The 23,116-nt window shown below is 43.1% G+C and overlaps 1 protein-coding gene across 3 annotated transcripts in view; it reads right to left on the bottom strand.

Moving 5' to 3' along the window:
- LOC102096178 (transmembrane protein 263-like) overlaps positions 1-23,116 on the bottom strand; it is a 205,112-nt gene that overhangs the window by 65,867 nt on the left and 116,129 nt on the right. Inside the window, exon 1 of one of the 3 annotated variants that reach the window (XM_021287193.2) lies at positions 18,300-18,493. The exons of the other annotated variants lie outside the window; for them this stretch is intronic. Coding sequence (XP_021142868.1) covers positions 18,300-18,342 — 43 coding nt within the window. The 5' untranslated portion in view covers positions 18,343-18,493. Of the gene's footprint in view, positions 1-18,299; positions 18,494-23,116 lie in introns of those variants that run through there. 3 annotated transcript variants of the gene reach the window in all.

Below are 23,116 nucleotides of genomic sequence, written 5' to 3'. Positions count from 1 at the left end.
TTCACTGGAAGCAGAGAAGGCAGAACAAAGCAGTCACTGTATGACCAAGAGTATACAAGACTGCTTTATTCCTGTTTGTGTTGAGGTAGTTTACTTGTTTAAAACCACTACCACAAACATTTCAAAAGCCCAGTGACCCCACCTAGCCAGTTGGAATCAGTTTGTGGAAAATTCATTCGCAACTCTCTTGACAGTCCCCCAAACACAGCACGCACTGGGATGAAGAAGGGGAACACTGAGCCTTCTTCCCTTTTCTGCACCTGATTCTGCTCCCCTTTATTTCATATCAAACCTTTTCAATCTCAGTTGTTCCTCCTCTGTGAGAATCTTTGTGCTGATGCACAAAGCATAACGAATGCCAAGCCAGAAGTACAGCAGTAAAGCCACCAACTTCCCATCTGCAGGATCCAGACAACATCAGCTACTGTCTACCTGTTTGTCCACTGGCTTCCTTGCAATGGCCTGTTTACAATCCCTCCTCAGGCACTAGTGAGCCAAAGAAGACGTCCTTAATGCAGCTCTGCTGCAACATGAGCCCTTTGCCTGTGGCTGGCACAACGCTTACGATCAACAGTGTCTTTTCTGTTACGGCTGAGGCGAAGCACGGTGCTGTCATCAGAGCTCAACGACCCACAAACTCATCCAGGGAGTCTCACATGAGCCTTACCCAGTGTCTTGGGATCATGAACAAACTTGCACTGAAGTGAAAGTTGTAAGAATTACAACTGGTTATTTCTGTTCAAGCTCATACAGACATTTTTCAGTCAAAATATCTAAAACCAACGTGTACTCATCTAGTGAAGGCCTTATCTAATGTTTTTCCCAATAAGACTAAGGGGTGAATATCCCTCTGTAGACGTTCTTATTTCAGTGTAAGTGTAATTTTTTTATTTGACTCGAAGAAGTAAATATTAAACTGTGCCTTCACATATTAATTAGAAAGGAAGTGAGCTGAGGAATAAAGAACTGACTATGTGCAATAAGCTGGGGAGAAGGTGGGTGGTGATAACCAGTTTGGACAACGCAGGAATGTCCCTGGCTATTCTAGGAACAGCAATGCAGAAATCTGCACATATGTCTTTACTCCCCATGACTGGGAGAGGATGACAATGGGTTGAGAAAGAAGCAGCAGGAGACCCGGAATGTTCAGCCCTGACTCAGATGATTTTTTAAGAGAAAGAAAGCAGGGCATGAACAGTCATGACCAGTGGTTAGGATCAACGTTTGCAACTGGATGCAGAGCAAGGACAGGAACTGTACTAGAAAGCGAGGTTAGAAGTTGGAACATAAGCTGATGGACAGGAGAAGATTTAGAACAAGAGCCTGAAGTTCAGCCCTTAAGCTGAGGAGACCCTGTAAATTCAGCTTTCATTAATCACAGAAACCAAGCACCCAAGGTTCCCATCCACAGCTACCACTGCTCAACTGAAAGACCAGCTTATCTCACAACTGCTTCAAGTCCCAGCTGAGGGACAAATAGTCTTAAGGCCTGTGACCCCTGACATTGTTCAAAAGGCAAAAAGTTCACTTATTGTGAGGGGAAGGAAAGAGAGTGGGTTTGATATGCTTGCTACACTTGGCTTTACAAGAAACTCATTGAAGTTGTTTAGTCTTGTTTATTTTTCTTGTCACATGATGGCTACAGATGCCAAGCTCCTCATCCTGTAGAGAAGTGGGTGCAGTCAGGAAAGAATAAAATGCGACCTGATTTACCAATGCAATCTACATGGAAAATTAATCAGTAACTCTGAGTTTAGAAAAATTGAATGGAGAAAAATGAAACTGATTTTTTTTAAAAAAAAAAAAAAAAAGGTAGGTGGAGTGGGTGGGAATAAATTTGGAAGACACACACGGTCTTTAGGGAAGGAGGAAGACTCAGCTGTCAACAGGCACGAATTCAGGGGGCTGTGGGCAGAAAACGAGTGCACCCACAAGCTTTGAGGGCATGTGAATGGAGGCGGCTGACTCGGCAGCTGTGCAAGTGCCATCCACAGCTACAAAAGAAATTCTCGTTCTTGGACAGAGACACGTTCTCTTGGTGCGGTAGCTCTCTGAAAACCCAATTACAACATCCCCTGGTCTGATCCATATTAGATATGCCTCAGTGACGGACCAGCTTGGCAATAACTCTATCTGCAAGAACTCTCATTGGAAGAGTGAACCCCCAGCAGCAAAAACAATCAAAAAGCAGGCAGAAGCAAGGCTAATCCATTTAAGCATGACTAAAACAGTCTTTATTATTAATAATAATAAAAAATAGGCTTAACTAGCGATGCCAGAAATTATCTGTGTCGGTCAAGCAAAGTACAGATCATGCAGCTACTGAGTGTAACCAGATCTGTGAGAAAGGAAGAAAAAGGAGAACGGGGACTGAGGAGACTTGGGAAAAGGCAATACACTATCAACTCTCTCACAGCTTTTCATTGGCTTCACCCCATCAACTCAGAAATCAAAGAGCTTCAAGCATCAGACATTTGCGTCTGCTCCATCTTCATCACTGCCAGACACAGCCCTGCGATTAAAAGAATGGAGAAATAAGGAGCTTACAGATTCACTTTCCCAGTTGATACGGTGACTCACTGCACCGAGGTATCGATCCACAGGTCTGGCCTTTGCCGATAACTACATGCCACAGGGGTTAATTTAACTCCCCACCACCTGGCACTGCCTCAGACAGTTTGCAGAGAACAGTTATAAATTATAGAGCCCTTCAAGGCAGAAAGCAGAGAGCCTTTTTTTTAGCACATTTCCTTTGTTACACACCCTCCTGCAACTGGACCTGCTTTGCCGCTTCCAAGTCTCATTTGTTTTCTTCCTGAGATTATATTGGAGCAATGCACGCAAGCACAAACAGCCCATAGGACACTGTAAGTCAGAGGCACAGAAAAGAAGGGGAAAAAAAAAAGAGTACCCTTCCTAAGCAGCCGATTATTTGATATAATATACCAGTGTGCAGACATGCATGCACGTGCATGCAACACAGACCAGGGAAAGCAATTTCTGCAAGGAAGTTTTAAATAAACACACAACTAATCTAATCTTACAGAAATGCCAGTGACTTTGTGAATAGCAGTACCTCGAAAGGGTGTAACGGTGATAACTGGAAGGATACACATGCAGTTCTTGATAGTGATAGGTCCTCTGCCTCGGCATGGCAACGGCGTACGGCAAAAGGGGAATTTGGAAAAAAAAGAGATGGAATTCTCCTCTTTGTAAAACTTCCTTTGTCCAGTCCTTAACTGTACTTGGTTTACCAATAACAAACTAAGGTGTAACAGACAGGGACAAAATTTAGTACTGTTCAATCCTTGCAAGTTTGTTGATTGTATGAAATAAATGTCTGAGTTTTACAGATGCTCACCATGGTACCTCTCAGCAAAATTTCTGGTGAATATAATCCCATGGGAGAACTGAATTGAACATCTGACTGCCCATTAAGCTCTGTACTCCTAAAATATTAACCATCAGTTTTATGCTCCTGATCCCTCCTAAGATCCCATCTCTCCCTTCAGCCCGTGTACAGGCTACTGCACAAACCCCACCAATACGTCACTATGTTTCTGAATCTAGGTAAACCTTTCTCCTGGATATTACGCAGTAGAACAACTGCTACCATCCCCTTTCAGTTGGCAGGAGCTGTTTACTGAGTTGATAACATGGACAAGAAAGGTTTCCTCTTGGGGGGTGTCTAAACCTCAGATACTTTGGAGGGAAACAGACCGTTTTGTTTGGTTGCCTTTTTTAAAAACAAAAACCAACAACAACAAAAAACACACCAAAAAACATCAACCAACCAAAACAAACGAATCCAACAAAAATACAACAAACAAAAACCAAACCAACCAACCAACCCACCCAAACCAAACACGTGAACCTCAGCCCACGTGTCTTCCCTTAAGCCATTATGCCTTCAAGTATTTCTGCAGCTTATGAGATCCTCATTTCCTTGGCACTCAGGTAAGAGCTCCTGCTTAAAACCTGAGAATTAAAATAGAAATTGCCAGATACCACTATTTTGAATCAGTATTTTTGGCTGTTAAAATGTTTGGGTCAGAACTATTAGAAAATGAAATTGTGCTTTATACAGTTGCTGAAAGCGATGCTGTTAGCCTTGCTGCCACACAGGCTTAAGCTCAGAGGATGGAAATTCCTGTGTTCCTGAATCAGCAGGAGATTGTCTAGCCTTCTATTCTATCTCTACCAGTGGTCCCTACCAGAAAAATTAAACAAAGGTGCAAAAACACACTGGAGCAGACCATTACAGAATAATCTACACACAGAATAAATTCTCCCTTTCCCCTTACTCCTTTAATTTCAAGTGCTGTGGAGTTTTCTTAAGGTGGTGACAGTATCTTTACAATTGGATATGATTGTCTCATGAGCACATTTACCTAACCACACCTGCCTGAAAGGGAGAACAGGACTTTTATCTGATAAAGAGTGGCTACTGCTCTCCAGACTCTGCTGAGCTAATTAAATATGGCTTGTTTCACTTGGGGTGTATCTACAATCAAGGGAAACTTAGGCAAGTTAAACCAAATTAACTACAGGTGTAAGTTTAAGGTGCATAAACTAAAGAACCCCTGTACAGATGTTTTCAGTCAGAAGGGGGCTGAGCACGCTAATGCGAACTCAGTGCAATTTCTTTCTCAAGGAGAGTTCTGAAGACGTTTAGCAAGCTCTGATATATCTGAAATTCAACTCTGTCATTAATTCGCTTTCACTTAATGAAATATTTCTATGTACACAGGCCTGTAAAATCTGCATGCGACAGTGCTGTCAGAAGTTCTACAAGCCACTCAGGCCTTCATGATTCTCCTGGATATGGCAAGCGAACAAATGGAGGAAAAGCCTAATTCATCTTTGCATCTAATTTTGTCAGATCTTATGCAGGCACTTGCTTGTTCACAGCTGAATATTTGTCAGCAGCAGACAGAAAGAGGAGATACATACCTCGGCTCAAGATTTTTGGCACTCTCATGCATATAAGCATGTGTAAGATGCAGTATAACAGTCCTTTCATTTCATCTCATTCTTTCCTGTGATGCTTTTAGAAACCAAAGTAGGACATTTGTGCATTCCATGATTATAATTTTATTGACAGGAGAAGATATAATAGTTATGTCTAATGTATCCCTAAGGGTTGATAATTGGATGTAGATTGTATTCTGGGATGGGAGATCTGACATAAATGCATCTAAATCTCTGAAATAGACTGGAATGTGATGGGCCGGAAGGTAGAGGCGGGAGAATGATGCATCAGGTATGGATATTATATGCACTTTCATTTCATCATTTCCAGCAAAATTTAATGGCCACATTCATCTGCTGTCCCACTGCAGTCTCCACTCAGAAGTATATAGCAAACAAATGAGAAGACGGAATGATGACTGCAAAAAAAATGAGCAGTGCTGGGGCTGTGTAATTTTTACCAGCAGACAAAAAGCATTAGCTTATGAACTCGGTCTCATCCACAACCACCACTTTCTGAGCCTTGACTACAAACCAAAACATTATCCCTCTAGCTTTGAAGCACTTCATTAGGTAACAGCAGCAACTGAAAGGATCATGGGTCAGATGTGCTGCTGCTTTCTCCTGGTCGGCGGAAAGCTGCAGAGTCTGTGCACATAAGGGCAAGAGGGATGCAGGTACCACCTGATGGTTTGATCCACAGACTAATGCTAAAGGGCTTTTGCATGAGCACACTGAACATCTGGGAAATCAAATACTTTTTTTAATTGACTGCAGGATGAAGATGGGTAACACTGGAGGTGAAAGGAACAACATGAGAAATAAAGGGACAGTATAATAAAATCTCACTGGGGACTCAAGGAAGACCCAGCGCCTTGGAATGGGAAGCATAACCCTTTCAGTTGTATGAGAATGGTTTGATTTAATTTCGCAGTCCCCTAATTGGTACTATGCAGAGGTGACAGCTAAACTAGCCTTAACCCCTTATCCTGCATACTAAAAGCTGTGCAGCTGCATTTAACACCAAGGTCCTTACAGGGAAATTCACCTACGCACTGTGCAAAACAAGCATACGCTCACCTGTCAGAACGCAGAAGCCTGCAGAAACCAACACATATGCAGATGGCAACACATATCATGTCTACATGTCAGTGGCAATGGTTTATTCATTCCATGCCACCCCAGGATTTCATGCATTTTCCTCTTCCCTCTCTGAATGAAAACAAGAGGCTTCTTGCTCCAAGAGAGACCGAGCAAGAAAGTGCTCATCTGGGAGTTCCCAACACGTCATCAGCCAAGACTCTCATCTAGTATGGGAACAATGAAGTTCAAGGCCTGGTCTTAGGGAGAGGAAGAAGCTGAAGCATGATCTCTCACATCTCAAATGACAGTACTGAACATGGAAGGGAGATTTTCAAATTTCACATGGAATTCCTTCCTGAAAACGGGATGCTCTTCCCATGAAAGTTTCCATACTACAAGTCATTCTTTTGACAAACTGGCATTTCCTAAGTATTTAGTTTTCTGATAATGCCTTCAGGTATGAGACTTTTCAAACGTCCTGCTGCAGTCCCAGTTCCACCATCGCTGCCACACTGCTGGGGGAATCCTGCCCACCACACTGAGAAGCAGCCTACAGCAAGCATAAGAAAGATCAGGTGTGAGGACAAGTGCAAAGTTTTGATCTAGCAAATAAAACTGGAAGTTAATTTGGTTTTCAATTCAAGGGATTTAAGAGAGATGCATGTTTCTTCTGTTTCAGCAGAACATCTATCACCATATTTGCCACAAGTCTCACAAACCAATGTATTACAGAACAGTTAAAAGAAGTGCTTGTGCTTTGCTGTCCAAAATGATCCTATTTATAGCGTTAATACTGACAGATTTAGCTTTGATTCCTAGTGCACAGATTTGTTTTTCTTTACAGTATATTATTCAGTGTTTTTCAGCCTTTTGCAATTTACAGACTCTGAAGGCATTTCCCTTTCCAGGGAGGGTGCAGAACCTTATAAGCAAGCCTAGGTCCACAGACAACTGATTTTTCTTAGTTGCTTTTAACAGACCCCCTGCTCCCTAAAGTAGCACATGGGTCCCCAAGGGCCTGGTGATTGCAGCTTGGAGGCTGCTGCTCAGGCACAGCACGGCAGTTCGAGGGATGATTACAGAGAAACCAAGACTAGTATGATGCTGGTGTAGGAACATATACATCTCCACCAAGTTCAAGAAAACCTGTGAGAGCACAGCAGAGAAGGCAGCCAGAAATCAGGCCAAGCCAGAAACCTTCTTAAACGTTATGGTTCTGGAATTGTAGTTCTGGGAATAGGTACAAATTGCAAATTAACAAATATCAAGGAATATGACAATTAGAGCATGTCGTGTTCCGCAGATGGAAAATTCTCAAAGTAGTAATGACTTGTCAAGCTTGCTAGATTTTTCCTATAAAAGCTTAAGCTAAAAAAGCTTCAGCTAAACAAAGAAGACTAGGAGCTCAGGTTTGAATGAAGCATCACCTCCGCTTGGGAGAAACTGAACAACATGCACACATAATAACAGCATTAGAAAGCTGCTGCCACCTATAGTTAACCATCAGCTTTGTTCACCCAGATTCCCATTACAACAACAGGGAGGCAGCTGCCTAATTGGCTTGTACCACAAGTGAAGGTGAGCCAAAGCATCTTCCCAGCTAATACACTCCCACTCCTTATTATCAAAGCAGCTTGTCAACATGCCTACAAAATAATGTCATGGGAAGAGAACAGAGGTTAATCTGTAAAAGGTGCACGACAACTGATGAAGACCCACGGTCGCTGCCTCTGCCAGCCAGTCCATGCAAAGCAGGTCAGCAGCTCCACTGGGATGACTACGCTCAGGCTGGCTGAGGGGCAATAAAACAGACTCTACTGTCTCAAAATCAGCGTAATCAACTCTGGCTAAGGAAAAAGCAACTTCGGGGCTGCTCAGGGATTCAAGAACACATCAGGACAAGAAAAGAGTAGGTGCAGGCAGTACACAAAGCACACCTAGAATCTCAGCTGGGAGTCTCAATCAATGCCTCTGAAGACAAAGTAATAAAAAATAAAACCACCAAAAAGCCCAATCATTTTAATTTGCTCTTCAGTGCTGCAGTTGTCATAAAAAGGAATTCCAGGTAAAGTAGAAAAATGATCAAACTTCAAACCACTGTATTGCATCAAGGAGGGACGAGATTTTTTTGGAGGGAAGCTGGTAGGGAAACACAATTGGAAGAGAACTGGTCAGGCAAGGAAGCACTGGCTCGGCTTCCAAGCAGCTTCTGGCAGAACCTCTACCTAGTTTCAACTCCTTTGGCATTTGATTGCGAGACATGGAAGATGAAAAGGCAGTTCTTAACTAACAGGCATACAGTACGAGATTACCTTAAAAGAAAGAGGAAAAGGAGGAAAAACAAGAGGAGTTCAGAAGGAAGAGCCCAGCACTGCTGAAGAATCAGCTGCTTGCTCACTGTTTGCCTCTCATCTTTGTTCATTAAGCCTCCCTGGACAGACCGTTTGCTGCAGGTATTGGGTACCCAGCACATCAGCTACAGACAAAAGCAGAAGCGTGTGAAGAGGAACAAACAACAAGGAAGGCTGCCCAAAACCTTCAGCCCCACCAGGCTGATGTCTTCCCAGCACCTACCCGAACCCAATGATTTCCAGTGCCAATGGATGAAAGATCTAGTGATCTTCTGCACACACCATTTGCCCACTCAACTGTTACTGCTGGTTCAAGCTTTGTCTTTCAAACACTACCCTGTATTTCACCTGTCAGAGTCAGGGAGGAACCTGATTACCTTCTAGATGCAGTTTAAGCAATAAGGGCACGGTAGACTGAATTTCTGGGCAATGAAAGGCCACCTTGGTTACTATGACAAGGTATTTCACTATCTGATGGTGTAGATTAAGGAGAAACTTGGCTCTTTTGGCTCTTCAGTGTGTATGCAGCTCCCATTAGCATTAATGCAAGCTGCCTATGGGCACTGAGAGTCTGCCAAAGAAGTGACAAACAGCAGCTTCTCATTCAGCACACATGAGCAAAAAAGGGGCACAAGACACTCAGTCATCTATTGCAAGCACCTGACAACTATTTAAGCATTGAGTCAAATCCAGGAGTTTTATATAACAAAATGACATAGAAAACATTCACTGAGAAAGCTACAGAACACGGTACACGCTCTGCAGCATGGAGGGGATAGTTCCAAACACATGAAAAATATGCATGTGATTATATACATAAATAATAAAAAACCCCAAACAAACTATGGCTGCTTTTTTTTTTGAGAGAGAGAGAGAGAGATTGCCCAGGGCATAAATCCTCAGAAGCCCGAAGAGGCTTAAGGTAAGCCAAGTTCCCATGCAACTAATAAAAATGTTCCATTTTCTCCTCCAAGCTCAGAATATTCAATTTTTTTAGCCTATACATTATGTACAAATCTGGAATAAAGCTTCAACCACTGCCAAAAGAAGCCAACAAAAAGGAAAGGTTATGAAATGACTCCTCATCTTTGACCTGCCATTGAGACACACATATTATAAAACTAAACATGAATTCTTCAGCCTGTGAGATGAGGAAAAAGTTTAAAACTACTGTATTTCCAACAACAGCCTTTCACAGGAAATGTCACTCCTCCACGAGAAGGTTTGAGCACCCATAGCACAAACTGGAAACTTGTAGGGGTCGGCAGCCAAATGATCAATGTCGAGCAATATCATCTAGAACCCCCAAACCAGAAGCAGCCAAACCCACATTTTGTCCATTTTGTGCCTTGCAGGTGCCTAGGCTATGCTTGATGATTTTATGTATAATTTCCACTCCTGTGCCCTAGCCTGGGGCTGGGAGAGAATGTTACCAATTAAAGGAGTAAAATCACAGTGGTTCTTTCTATGCTGTAAAAAGAGACAATAATACTAACATCTACAGTTTTATGCTGCACAGAAAAATATTTTCTCAAATTATAATAATAGTAGTAATAATAGTAACAGTGTTGTGTAAGTTTATTGAAAACAATACATTCTGCAAAGCCCTAGAGAGCTTGTTAAATATTTACCAAACAAGAATATTTAGTATTTAATAAGAGACTAACAATAAATGGAAATAAAAAGTAATAGGCATTTTTCTGATGCTTCCAGACATTAATTCCAGTCAAATGATGCCCTTCTATCCAAGATACAAGAAACGGTGCTCCGTGCCGGGACATCCAAGATGTTCAAAACTGTTACAAGTCAAGCACTGTTAATTTTTTCAGCAATTCATAGTTATTTTAACATTGGTTAAAGTTAATTGAAACAAGTTCTTAATAAACAGTAATAGATTTACCTTCCCACCCTCAGGGGCTGTTGTGAGGATTAGCTGATATTTGCTCACAGCTTTCAAGTTGGAAATGCTGTATGAACGCAATTATAATATTCTTACAGAATAATTCTTTAGCAGCTTACTCTTGTATGTAATTAGATTCAGTGATCAGATTATATTTTATATTACACTGCCATTTTCCTTTATCAACATACAGCAAGTGGCTCCAGAGGGCACCTATGGCCCCTTAATGACTTCACTGTTTTTCAGCTAACGACCATCAAATAGACTAATCATATCCAAAAAGAAAATGAAGTAACCTGCAGGTATACACATAGCGAAAAGCACGATGCTTCCCTTCTTCCACTGACTGGGCTTTGAGAAATTAGCTAATGATAATGGTTTAATAATGAAACAGATGCTCAGCATCACTTGGCTGCTTTATGCACGAATAGTCCTGTAGGAAACGTCCCACCCTCCCCCACTCCGAAAGCACACACAAGTGAACTCCGTGGCAGACCACAGAGCAACCTGCCCTTTATTTTCTCGCCTCCTGGAAGTGACAGGCTGCGTCTCACAAGTTCTTGCCCTACATTTTCTCTACATGGTCCTTCCTCAAATGGAATTAGGAGGCTTATTTCTGAGGGAGACTGGCAATCACCTAGCAGTACGACAATAATCAGAAGGGAACAAGTAGAAAAAAACCTCACTGGGACGGGTCTTCATTGGGTATTGCAGTATACAGTGTCAGAAATCATATTCTCACTGCCTGTCCTATGTCCTTGACTGAAACAATCTAAGCAGGAGAGGAAAGGTTCGTGAGAAATACATCAGCAGCAAAATTACAAGTGGTTTGTGCCTTTGGAGAAGATGGATTCAGTGCTGATTGCTCATGCAGGATGAAGCTGCTCTTGTATTAGCTGCTCGGGGTCATATGCTCCCACCTGCAAAATTGCTGCCTACAGACACAACACGATGCAGAAGCTCTCGCTGTGGAGAGGCCAGCGAGAGTCTGACCATGGCATCCCCCCAGTAGCCTGTGCGCAGTCGAACTGTCCTTGCAGAGCCTGCCCCGCTCAGTGCACAGCTGCATCTTGCTGTAGAGGCTTTAAGCAACATGCACAAAATATAACAGGGGACTATAAAAAGGATGCACCTCTCTCTTTCTTTTTTTCTTTCTCCTCTCCTCCCTCCCAGGCTCTGAAATACATGCACTCCCTGCATCACAAGATAAGAAGGCCAATCTGCGATATGTAAAAAATAAGAAGGAGCTTCATATTCGGTTGTATATAAATCCCTGAAGATCATGTGGGTGGGGATTCAAATAAAACCTCTCTGCTTGTGTCATCTTTAACAAAATCCAACCGCTGATGCTTTAACACAACAGCAAAAACTTAAATATTTCTGAGACAGCTCAAATAATACCCTTACAGGCTGAATGTGATAGATCTTCTGTTCCAATGCTACACCTCTCCTCTCTCAGTCACACTAGGAATGCAAGAGAGGCTGCAGGGTATTTTTTTCCAGCCATCAACAAATACGTGAAGTCTGCTTCAATTCCCCTAAAACAATCAGCTACAAAAGATTAAAAATAGTAACCATTTCAATGCTACCGTGCAGGTTCGAGAGAGGAACTGAATGTTGCTCAAATAAAGTATTTATCTTTCTGGAAGACTCTCGCTGATGCAGGGAGTCAGCACTACCAACATCTGCAAGCATGATGGTCCAGGGTAGAGCTGGGTTTCAGAAGAGGCTACAGAGCCGTCCATACCAGCCATGATTCTCTAGTTCTCAGGTTATAAACCCTGAGGAAAGCTGGCACTGCTAATTTCCAGGTTTCCTGCTAATCCAACAACTAAGATGAGACGAACATTCTGCACCATCACTGTTGCAACCCAATGCACTGTTTGAAATGTGTCACTTTTGCAGACATGTTTAGCCCCAGGCCAAATGGTGTGGTCACAATTTACATTCACTCTCCCTCATGCAGAGCTCTAAACAGGGTTTTTCTAGCCCTAAATCAGTGTCAGCCCATTACTAAGGCAAAGTGTAGCAGTCAGGAAGTTAATGGATTTAAAGGGCGGAGGTATTGATGGCTGTGATGTGGAAACTATTTATCCTGTAAATACTGTAACAGCTAAGACAGCTCATCTCATTACAATTTATTTGTTTTAAACACCAGTGTAGGGAAGGGCTGGCAGCTGCAGGTTCTGTTCCTGGAAAAGATGGGGGAACAGAACTGCTGCTGTAGGCATGGCTGGTGGGGGTGAGCTATGGCAGGGAATCTGTAAGTGCACCTTTTGTCCCCCTTTAACCAGGAGATCTTCTCAAATAACACACATGCACATAAATATGTCTCCAGGTCTGCTCTCCAAACTGTGCTGTCTGACTGGTCTACCTGGTAGGATTCTCACCCCAGGACAGAGTGCAGATTGCCAGCAAGACCCTCTTCATTGGGGAAGAACCACAAAGGAACACGTAGCATAAAGTGCAAGTTGCCACAGAAATTCTCAGTACGCTCTGGCAGGTTGGGATCTCAGAAAGCTGGGGCACGCACTTCCCCTCCTGCCCTTCCCAAACCTCAGAAAATGACCTTGAGGAAAAACAACAACAACAACAACAAAATAACAAAAAAAAACCCCAAAAAAGTAGCAAAGATGGATTTTTCAGCCAATTAGTAGCACATCCAATAAATATCGAACTGCTCTGTTCAGAGCCTCTAGCTTAGTGATTCCCTGTCTCCAAACTGTGCAGTTCTGTGTAACTTCTCAACTGAATTATCTGAGAAAAAACTGGGAGATAATCCCAACGATTTCCACATAAAACCATGCTGGGCCCTGTGAGTATTAGAAGACTGGAGTGTGAAAGAACAAGAGGGAGGGAGGTAGGCAGAAAGACAGTAAATACTCTGCACTTTATTTTCCTTCAAGGAGTAGAGAATTTATAGTTCAGTTTTTTGGTGTTTTTGTTTGTTTGTTTAAGAGTTGTCTACTCTGATTTATTATCAACTCAACTAGATGCAAACCTATCTCCTGCCTGTACAGAAAGATGTCCGCAGGCCAGCAGTGGACCTGCTGTTTCTCATTCCCTGCAAAGCATGCTGCAAGTCAGCGTTCCCTACTAGATGCTCTTTCAGCAATAACGCCAGCATTGACTTTCACTGCAGCCACAATTCTATGCCTGTTGACCACAGAAACACTTTGTTTTACATATAAGTGTTTAATAATTATCTAGCGATCGACACTTACAAGTTCAGGCAAATGCCTCAGTTCTCAAGCAGAAAGGGACTCCAATTTTGGGCACCCTCAGCCATTGTCTCCAAGACCTACCTTACCTTGCCTCTTGGCCATCAGTGCCCCTGAAGCCACTGCAGCAGCTACTGAGACTGTCTCTGATCATGAGACAAGTGCATCAGGTTAAAATCTAAAATTAGAGGCATGCATGGCCCTCAAGACAGGACTGTGGGAATATCCAAACCCCACCAACACTAGCTCTCTCTTTGTTGCTAGCATACACAAAGCAGTACTAGAAGGAACTTGATACAGAAGTACAGGGGTGCTCTGAAGCTGCTATGAGAAGAACCAAGACTTTAATTCTCAGATGTTAAAAACAAAAAGAAGTGCTCTCACTTCCCTGCTCTTGGCTGTAAACTTTCATTTGTTTAGATGCCAGCACACTACGCTTCATAAAAATTAACACTTTTTTTTTTTTCTTTAAACACTTACAAGCTTATTTTCCTTTTGCCTGTACCAGCTGTTTATCTCCTGACTTGATGATTCTCTTTGGAAATGTGAGTTGACATCTGGGTACTAGCGGATGCTGTAAATTGCCAGCATTTCTGTCTACTTATGCAAGCAAAGATTAGTTCCTCCAACTAGAGTAGCATCTCTCCAAAGAATGCTAACATTATGATACATAACAACTCTCTTCTTTCACTGCTATTACCTCTTTCTTTTCATTCAAGTACCTTTTTCTTTCGCTGAAGGCAAAGCAATGCACTAAGGCACCAGGCAATACAAATAAACGCCACTTAAAGAGAAAGCTTCCCAGAAAGTTCACATTATCCCTTACAATAGGCAGCAAGGAATAGGTGAGAATGAAGTACAGATCCTGGAACAAGTCAGAGGACACAAAATTAAATGAATCCATTGGCTCTGCCTAACTGAGCTTGAGCACAGCAGCTGAGGGAACCTGCCATCTGGCGCCAACCCCTTCCCGGGAAAGTGAAAATGGGAAAGAGAGGCAGCTGCACAAAGTATCACCCACTTCACCACGACCCCGGCCCTTGTTCATTTGACCTGTCAGAGGAAAAGATTACATTCTTGTTTCCCTTCATACTCAATTGTAGTAATTTCTTTCACAGCTTTTACGATCTTGCCTATCTCATGCTCGTATAACATCAGGCGACCTGCACACTGAATGCCTGCACCCAGACCCCGCACCTTCCCAAGGAGCTCTGCGGAGCGAGGGACTTCTCCCCGCTGTGCCCCCTCCCAGCCAACGCTCCTTTGTCTTCCACACCCAACATGGAGGAAAATCCATCGTTCATCTCACAGAATGACATATTCAGACACTGGCAAGACAACACACAAAAGGTATCACAGAACCAAAGGCCTCAAGTTAAACTGTTCCTCCTTAAACCAACTGGCTGTCAGCAGGAGGGGAAATCAACACATGCACCTGAGCTATACCACACACCATTCATCCTATTTCAAGCTTTAAAGGTTAAAGCCGACACCTTAAATTACACAAGGAATGCAAGGAACAGAAGTGTCACATGCTCCCTTGAGAGAAATGTATCTCAGAAAATGAACAACACAGTCAAAAGCAGTTTCACACATAATCCTTGCAGACAGAAAATCAACACTGTTTGAGGTTTGTCCCACAGCTCTTGGGTTTGGGAGAATCAATGGGAAACACAGTGCTCTCCCAAATACAAAACAGTAACTGTTTTACATATACCGAGAGGGAGTTTTTTTGTGTACTAAATGAAAATTGTCAAAACACTTTTAAAGCTCCCATGCCAAAAGCAGGGAAAGCCCTGGCATTCTTTGCACTTGGAAAAGCTTTCTGCTCTCTGAGTTTTAACTCATAAATCATAATCCCACAAAAAACCCACCATGATGAGCAGAAAATAAAGCACAAAGCAGTATGGAATAAACAGGGCAGTTGCAGTTTCTACTGAAGTCACTATTTCTCTACTACTGGATACGGACAATAGTGAGGAATAGAAATAAAGGAAAGGGGAAGGAGGAAAGTGAGTTGGGTTTCTGCCCAGAGAAGGAGGATGCTATTTGGTTGAACAAGATCAGCTCCACAGAAATGCTGACAGACAGTGGGGAAATAATGTGCTATTACGATGGGGGAAAATACCATACATAAGTTTTATATGTATTTGTATATGAACAATCCCTTAGCCGCTGCTTAAAGGCAGTATACCATTGGGGTGTTAATGCTTGGGAGGAAGGGATCTGATGCAAAAGTAGCCCACCTACTTACAGTGAGCATTCACTGCCATTTTGTGAACTTCAGAGCGGCAGCAGCTCTAGCTGAGCCCTCCACTACAGAAAGGACTGCTCCGAGTGCTCAAAGCTCGGGCCATTACATTTCAGAGTCTACTTGCTGCGGGGTTTTCACTTCAGTAGAGAAGCCAAGTCCCACACAGACATCTGGAGACGCTATGGGAAACAAAAATCACAACCACCTACAATTAAATGTACGCAAGTTACTTTACAACGTAACAGAATAAAATTGTTTTGAGGCAAGGAAAAAGAATGTAAGAGGCACACTCTGCTATTAAATTGTATAAACACTGATTTTGATTGTGCTGAGACTCCCCTATCAACAGACCAACTTGCTTGCTCACTTACTCCCTCCTGCTTCACACCATTCCCCCACTCGCTCTCCTCCAAAACAGCCTCCCTTACTCATTTAGTTTTTTCAACCACAAGGGAAAATGTTTCTGAAAATAAAAGAGTTCTGACATTATTCCGAGATCTTAAGTTCTTGCTTTTACCAACAGCCCAAGCCACTGCTCCACCTGAAGGAGCGTACTCAAATATGTTCAGAAGTCAAGGCAGATTTGTTTGCATGATGTGCGTTTTGCAGAAGAGCTAATTTATTTGTGATTCTAAAAGCCCAGGAGACAGTAATCTAAGCAGGTACCACAAACACAAGCTCTTCATGGAGATTTTTCACATATGATGTGTGCCCATTTCAAGCTTGCTAGATTTTTCCGTTTTGTTTTTGCAGTACCTGGCTAGAGACGAGTATGGCTCCAAGTACAAAATCAAGAACGGAAACAGCAGAAATGTTTCCAGGAATGCACATAAAGCAGGAAGGATCAAAAATTTTAGTGCTTTCTACTGCTTGTTCAGTGTCCTTCTCACCTTGTTTGTAGTTAACACTTTCTGACAGCAGCAGTTTCCAGCAGAAGTAGTGTGACATAGGGGCTAGATACAACATAGGCCTGGGATTTGCTAATGCATTGAACCACTTGGAGAAGTGAGTGCCAGAAATGCTTTTTGAGCACAGGCAGCTCCTGCTCTCTCCTCAAAGGAGATACAGCAAAATGAAGGACAGTAAAGGAGACTGAGAGAGAAGGAAAAAGATTTCGAAAAAACAAACAGCAATACCATTGACAATTACCTGACCTGTCTGCTTATGCCATCTAAAGAAAGACAGAAGAATGTTCCTGCTCCAAAAACTTTCCCAATTATCATGAAATTGTTAAAAAAGACCAAGAGTCTTCCTGAAGAAAATAAACACATGCAAAATAGGTATTAGCCATCACTTTGAAAGGAAAAGACATAGTGATGCTCTAGGTAAAGTTAGATGCGGTGTTAAATTGGCCATCCTAGAATTCATTAAATGACAAATCCCAGAGATCTGTCTGGAATGTTGTACCTGTACAGACATTGCTCATAGATGAGGCAGAAGATGTACTGCACAGTAGGAGATGGGCAGCTAAACTTCCTTTCTCCTTTCTTTTTAGCCTTTCACATGACATGCAGTACTTGCTATTCTCAGGAGAGAACAACTCCTCATCCTCCCACAAAACACGTACACAAACCTAATGAAAACTTGTGGCTGAATACACAAGTTGCAATCTTCTCTAGTTTTTCACTACAGGTGAAGGTGGCTCTTCTGTGCTGGTGCAGCCCCCATCACAGCAGGATATCAATCCCAATTCGTCCTGTGGCTTGGCTACTTGCTGATGAACCTCAGCTTGTCAGAGCCCTGCCAAAGGACAGTTTTGGGAGAGCAAACTGCCTATCCATCCCAAGGAGCTCGGCAGGACACTGCCCTGCACGACAGGAGCGCTGCCCAGCCCTGACCTCGGAGAGGCTGCGACCTCCCCCAGGAGGGCAGCTGCTCCCTGGCAAGCAAAGCAGCTCCCACAGCACCACTGGTCTGCAGACAGACCTACTGGAGGTGGCTTCTGCCATGGCTGGCTGCTACAGCAAACCCACTGGGAAGAGCGCATGGGGCTTCCATTGCCAACTGAGGTGACTACCCAACACCTCCAGCCTGCTCCTCTGCCACAAAAGCACCTCCGTTGCTTGCAGGATTGCAAAGCGCTTGGTATGTCAGAGTACTAAAATTAAAAAGTATAAGCATCACTGCACCCTGTCTAGTGAGTACTTGGGTTGAGAGGCAACAAAGAAGTTCTTCATTATTAATAAGAAAAATAATTAAACCCCCTGACAAGGCCTGACAGCTCACCAACACAGGGCAAAGCACTGCAGGAACAACAGTCCCCATGGGAACTGGCAAGTACAGAGCACAGGAAAATGAGAACTGTTTGAATTAACAGGGAACATTTGCTCTAAATAAAAGCTATTTTGAGGAATTAAAGCAAACAAATGTCAGCTCCATGCAGTGGCGTGTTGGGATGTGATGTGCTGTAATGTGTTGTGACACTTCATAAATTAAAGCTTTTTCTTCTCCCCCAGGGGAAGAGAATTCAAGTGCAGTCAAACACTTGAACTTGGAAGGTCTGCAGGCTTGACACTTACCAGTCTGTGACTCCACTGATCCCCTGAGCCGAGACACCTCCATGCCTGCCCCGTGGGCTGCTCTGTCCTCCCTCCGGCGCACCAGGAGCTTGGAGCTCACACGCAGGGAGCGCTGCCGAGCACCAGGGAACACTCAACAATCCACAAGGTGACATCGACTGATGTCACAGACGGAACTCTCGGTCTGAACTTGCACCTACTTTATATCCTACTTACCTGGCCAAACACGCAGTGTTACTTGAAGCCACCAACCTCACAGGACTAATTGTGGTTTGAAAGTCCAAAACCTACCCACTTACAACACCATTCCACCCCAGCTGGCATGATTCAGAGAGGAAACAAGAGTGTGGGCTCACGTAAGTGTTATTATTGATCAGTTCTCTGGCACTGGGAGTCAAACTGCACAATGGTAACCCTATTCCTAAGCTAAACCAGCTCAACACAAGAGCTGTAATACTCCATGAGGAAATACCACAATTCTGCTTGTGCAGTGCCCAGTGCACAGGAAGCACCTACGCTCACCACGTTTCTCTGTTACTTTCTACTCTTTGAGAAGACCTTCAAAAATAAAGAAGGAAAGAAACAGAAGAACAATGAAAAGATATAAGAAGGAAGACAATCTAGATGATGTTGCTGGTAAAAAAACTGGAAACACTCAACCACTACCACTTTTTTTTCCCCGAGCATTTTACAGTCATCGTTTGGAAGGTGTCAATAAGCAGCTCAGGCCTGTACAACCTACAGAGATGCTAAAGGAACTATTTAATTAGATGTAAAACCCAGAAAGCCAAAAGACACCATGAAATTACACCAACAGACAACCTGAGCTCTTCTGCCCCTTCTTACTTTCTGTGTACAAAGTCCAGAGGATAAAATCTCTACAACTATTTTGACTATTAACTCAAACCTGGAGCACAAGAGGGTGTTTGTGACTGGGACCTGCAAGACAAGAAGTATAGGCAAGACGTCACAAAGCTGAGGAAGACATAGTTACAAATTCATTTTTAAAGATCCCTGATATGTAGACACCATTTCACAGTTGCAGAAACTGAGGAACGTCTTCAGCCGCAACATAGTGATATTACAGCATACCTCTCTTACTGTTGTGCTGGATATTTAAGGGTAAGTGCAGTGTGTCCAAGCTAGCTCCAAGAGTGCAGCTGTGTCCTTACAGCGCAGCCACAGCAAACAACGTCTGCGTGAACAGAGCTAAGGCTCCTTCCAGGATGTGCACAGTGGGAACACAGTCGGCTGACAGAAGCTGAGACGTTGTGGGAAAGGATGCTTAGAAAGCAGACTTTGCAAAGCAGCATGGCCATGGCAAAGCTTTGCCAGCTGTGGGGAGGAAACTGCCTTCTGGCAGGGGCAGAAATCTTTAGAGACAGCACAGTCCCAACAGACCACAGGCCCTGAGAAAGGGACCTCGACACCTGCCATCTCCCGTGGCACCACAGCAGCCACAGTGTAGCACTGCCCGAGCTGCCCAAGTCACGTAGGAGCAAGCTAAGCCCAGCAAACATGGCAATAACCACTGACGTATCCTCCTTCTCCTCATAAATCCCAGCCTGTGCAGTGCAATGCCATATGGAAATACCAGCATAAGAACTGTAGAGCTCCAGAACATCACTTCTACTTCTGTAGCTAGGCCATTGGAATGATGAGAAAAAGCTTTCTGCCAAAAGCTACCAGAGGTCTGTCTTATGCTAGTGAAGTGTTTTGCCAGCTTAGTACCCCGTGTTGCTTATAAAGAAGTCAACCGGAGTACTCTGCCTAAGTTGGGCAGCAGCAAGACCATCCTTTTCAGCTGGAACTTTGCAACTACTCATGCAGACAGACTCATCCAAGAAAGAGAGCTGCTTAAACCTCAAGTCTTTGATCTATTGTCTAAACTCTCAAGTAATAAGGGACACTTTGCTCCCACTTGTAAGCTCAGACCCCTACCAGGCTCAGACAGATGCACTCTCAGAGTTCTCAAGGGAACATTTCAAAGTTTTAATGGCAGTGGCAGCTGCTCTTTATAAGCTGAAGGCAACGACACTTCATATTTTAAATGGAGGCAGATTCTGATTTATAAATATGAAAATTGAATGTATGCAAAAGCACAACCCTACGTCTCTTTGTGCATACACAATTCAGGCAACTGAACTGATCAGTCACCAAACTGAGTCGAAAGTCATTATGCTGAAGAAAAGACCTTGCTTGCCTAACCTCAATCCAGAATGAATCTAAATCTCTGCTTTCCAACCCCCTGAATATGAATAGGGACAGCATGAATACGCTGACAGGTCTTTTATTACAGCTAGAGGGTGTAGCAATAATTAAAAACCAAATCTTGTATGTATGCAGCTATGACACTTTCCTGAAGAAATACTCTGACTTTGTCTTTTTGCAAGATTAGGTTGTCAAAATGATATTTTTTAAATCAGTAAGAAAGTACAACACCTGGGATTTCCAAGTAAAGGAAGCTTAAAGAAAGTGCAAAAGGGATAAAAGACTGGTGAGTTCTCCAACCTTCCCTCTACCAGTCTGTGCACGTAACCCTGTGCGAAACACAACAGCACAATGTTGCAGCCAAGATGTAAAACACAGAGATAGGGAATTGCCAATTCAGGGTTTCTTCAGCAACAACTCACTTCTACAAAGCCAGCATCCAGGCTCACTGGAGAGCTTGGCCAGCAATAAATAGCACTGGCATTTTCGCCAGGCTGCTGCAGGAGCCCCAACACCTGTAGGTTTAGTACTTCAATTAGCAGGTGAAACATAACCCTCCACCTCCTTCGTCTTAACTAATTTCTCAGTTGATCTTTCGAGCTCTGCAAAGAGCACATTTCTCACTGAGCACCACAGGTCGCACAAGCAAGTGTGCGAAGTCAAAATGGGTATGAATTATTAAAAAGTCTGAACAACTGAGTCTGAAGGAGGAAAAACAGAGGGAAGAAAAGGTCTTTTTTTAACTAGGGAAAAACAACATGGTTATTTAAAACATTCAAAAAGGTCTTTTCAAGGTTGAAACAAATGGTGCAATAGAAAGCCTACACAGTGAGGGGTCTGGCAGACATCAGATATGCAGTAAAACCCCAAGGGCACATGCTTAGCTCCAGGATGGGGCTCATCTCCTGTGTCCAGAGAAAGAGGCTTTTCCCATGAACTTCACAACTTTGCTGCTGTCTGGTCACAAATCTGGAGGAAGAATGCACAAATAAAGCTAAGTTATGTCCTGTTTCAATTCCAAATGTGAATATTAAGCATGAGCCATACAGACTTGTGTCTCAGACGCTGCTTCAGACTAACTCAGCTCTTTCCAAGGTCACTGTTAGGCAAACCCAGTTTTAAATGAACTTAGCCCCATCATGCTTGGCAACTATTTTTGCATGTGTCACCCTAGACGGCTTCACAGCTTTGTCTATAAACTGCTTTCAACATATTTCTACCTGACAATGACTTTCTTTGGTGTAATAGTTTGCTTGTCAATTTAGAAATAGTCGTATCCTAATGCCCAGTCCTAGTGCTGTATGTCCAGGCTGTATCTCAGGACTGCTCCTTGGATGCTGGTGGTACAGATACCTGTGTTCATCAGGTCATTCTGCTCTGGCCTACCAGGTCACAAAGTAAGGATCTGCCACCTTGCTAAAGATCCCATCACCTACATCTCACTTTAAAACCACAAACTTTTATTTGCCCCTGAATGCATTACTTTTGAAGATAATCACTGTTTGTCCCATGTTAACATCCAGCTCCCCCTTTTGTCAGGCTCCTGAGGCTTTCCAGGCAGCTGCTTAATGCTTTCCATCTCCAGGGATTTATATTTTCCCACATGCTGCTGAGCTGCAAGTTGAACTGTTGTGTAGTGCCTCACATGCCTGGCAGAAGAAAGAAACGTGATGGAAACTTGAATTATTGGCTCTCAGTCTTTAGGATGTATAATAGTTTTTCCTCATTTTCAGAAAACTTTTTTTTTTTTTTTTTTACATTTGTCCTGCTCATTCTTCTTAGAAGTTGAAGCGACATAAAAATACTGTTGAGTTAAGAGAGAAGGGAAGACAACCTATATTAGGTCAAGCAAATTGCAGCAGTGGGCAACCCAGCTGGGCTCCTCATCACGAAGAGCAGTTGTGCGCTGCAGACAGCTTTACCTGGGATTGCAGAGTGCCCCTGCTAGGCTCCCATCAAGGCACAGGGGACAAAAAAGTATCTCTAATAAGCTCCGTTTTCCTGAATTGTTGAGGAGGAGGAGATAGAAAATCATTCCTGTAACGCTTCTGGAAAACTTGAAGAGGTTATTGCTATGGAAACTGCTCCAGCAAAGCAGGTACAGGAAAGGGGAGTAGCAGAGAGACGCGTGGTGCACGGAATAGGAATTCTTAACACCCGAAACTAAGCCCGCACACTTCCAGCAATGCAGTCTATTTTGGATAACATCAACAATTTGCCCTTGCTTTTCTATCAACAAACCACAGGTAAGAGACAATGAAACGAAAACCTGAGGCTGTATGGGAGAGTGCTATCTGCAGAACCATCCTAAAATGAAACAATACACATCAGTATATGTGTCAGTAGAGATAATCTAGTATAGAATACAACTAAGTGTTTTTTCCTCCACCTGAACTAATGCTAACTTTACAGCGGAGCTTGTCTAAAATAAGCAGGAAACCAACTGAGTTTCTTTTCAGCAGCCTTTGAGGCTAAAATAAAGCCAGGCTGGAGGAAGCCTTTAGCAGAAGAATGGAACGGAGGAGCTCTGACTGTACGACACCAATGGCTGTGCCACAGAAAGAAAAAACCCAACTGAAATAAGGACTGAAAAAGGAAGAGTTCAG

Source organism: Columba livia, chromosome 5 (assembly GCF_036013475.1).
Source record: "Columba livia isolate bColLiv1 breed racing homer chromosome 5, bColLiv1.pat.W.v2, whole genome shotgun sequence".
Lineage (NCBI taxonomy): Eukaryota > Metazoa > Chordata > Aves > Columbiformes > Columbidae > Columba > Columba livia.
The sequence above is the reverse complement of the archived record's forward strand: the minus strand, read 5'-3'. Positions and strand labels throughout refer to the sequence as shown.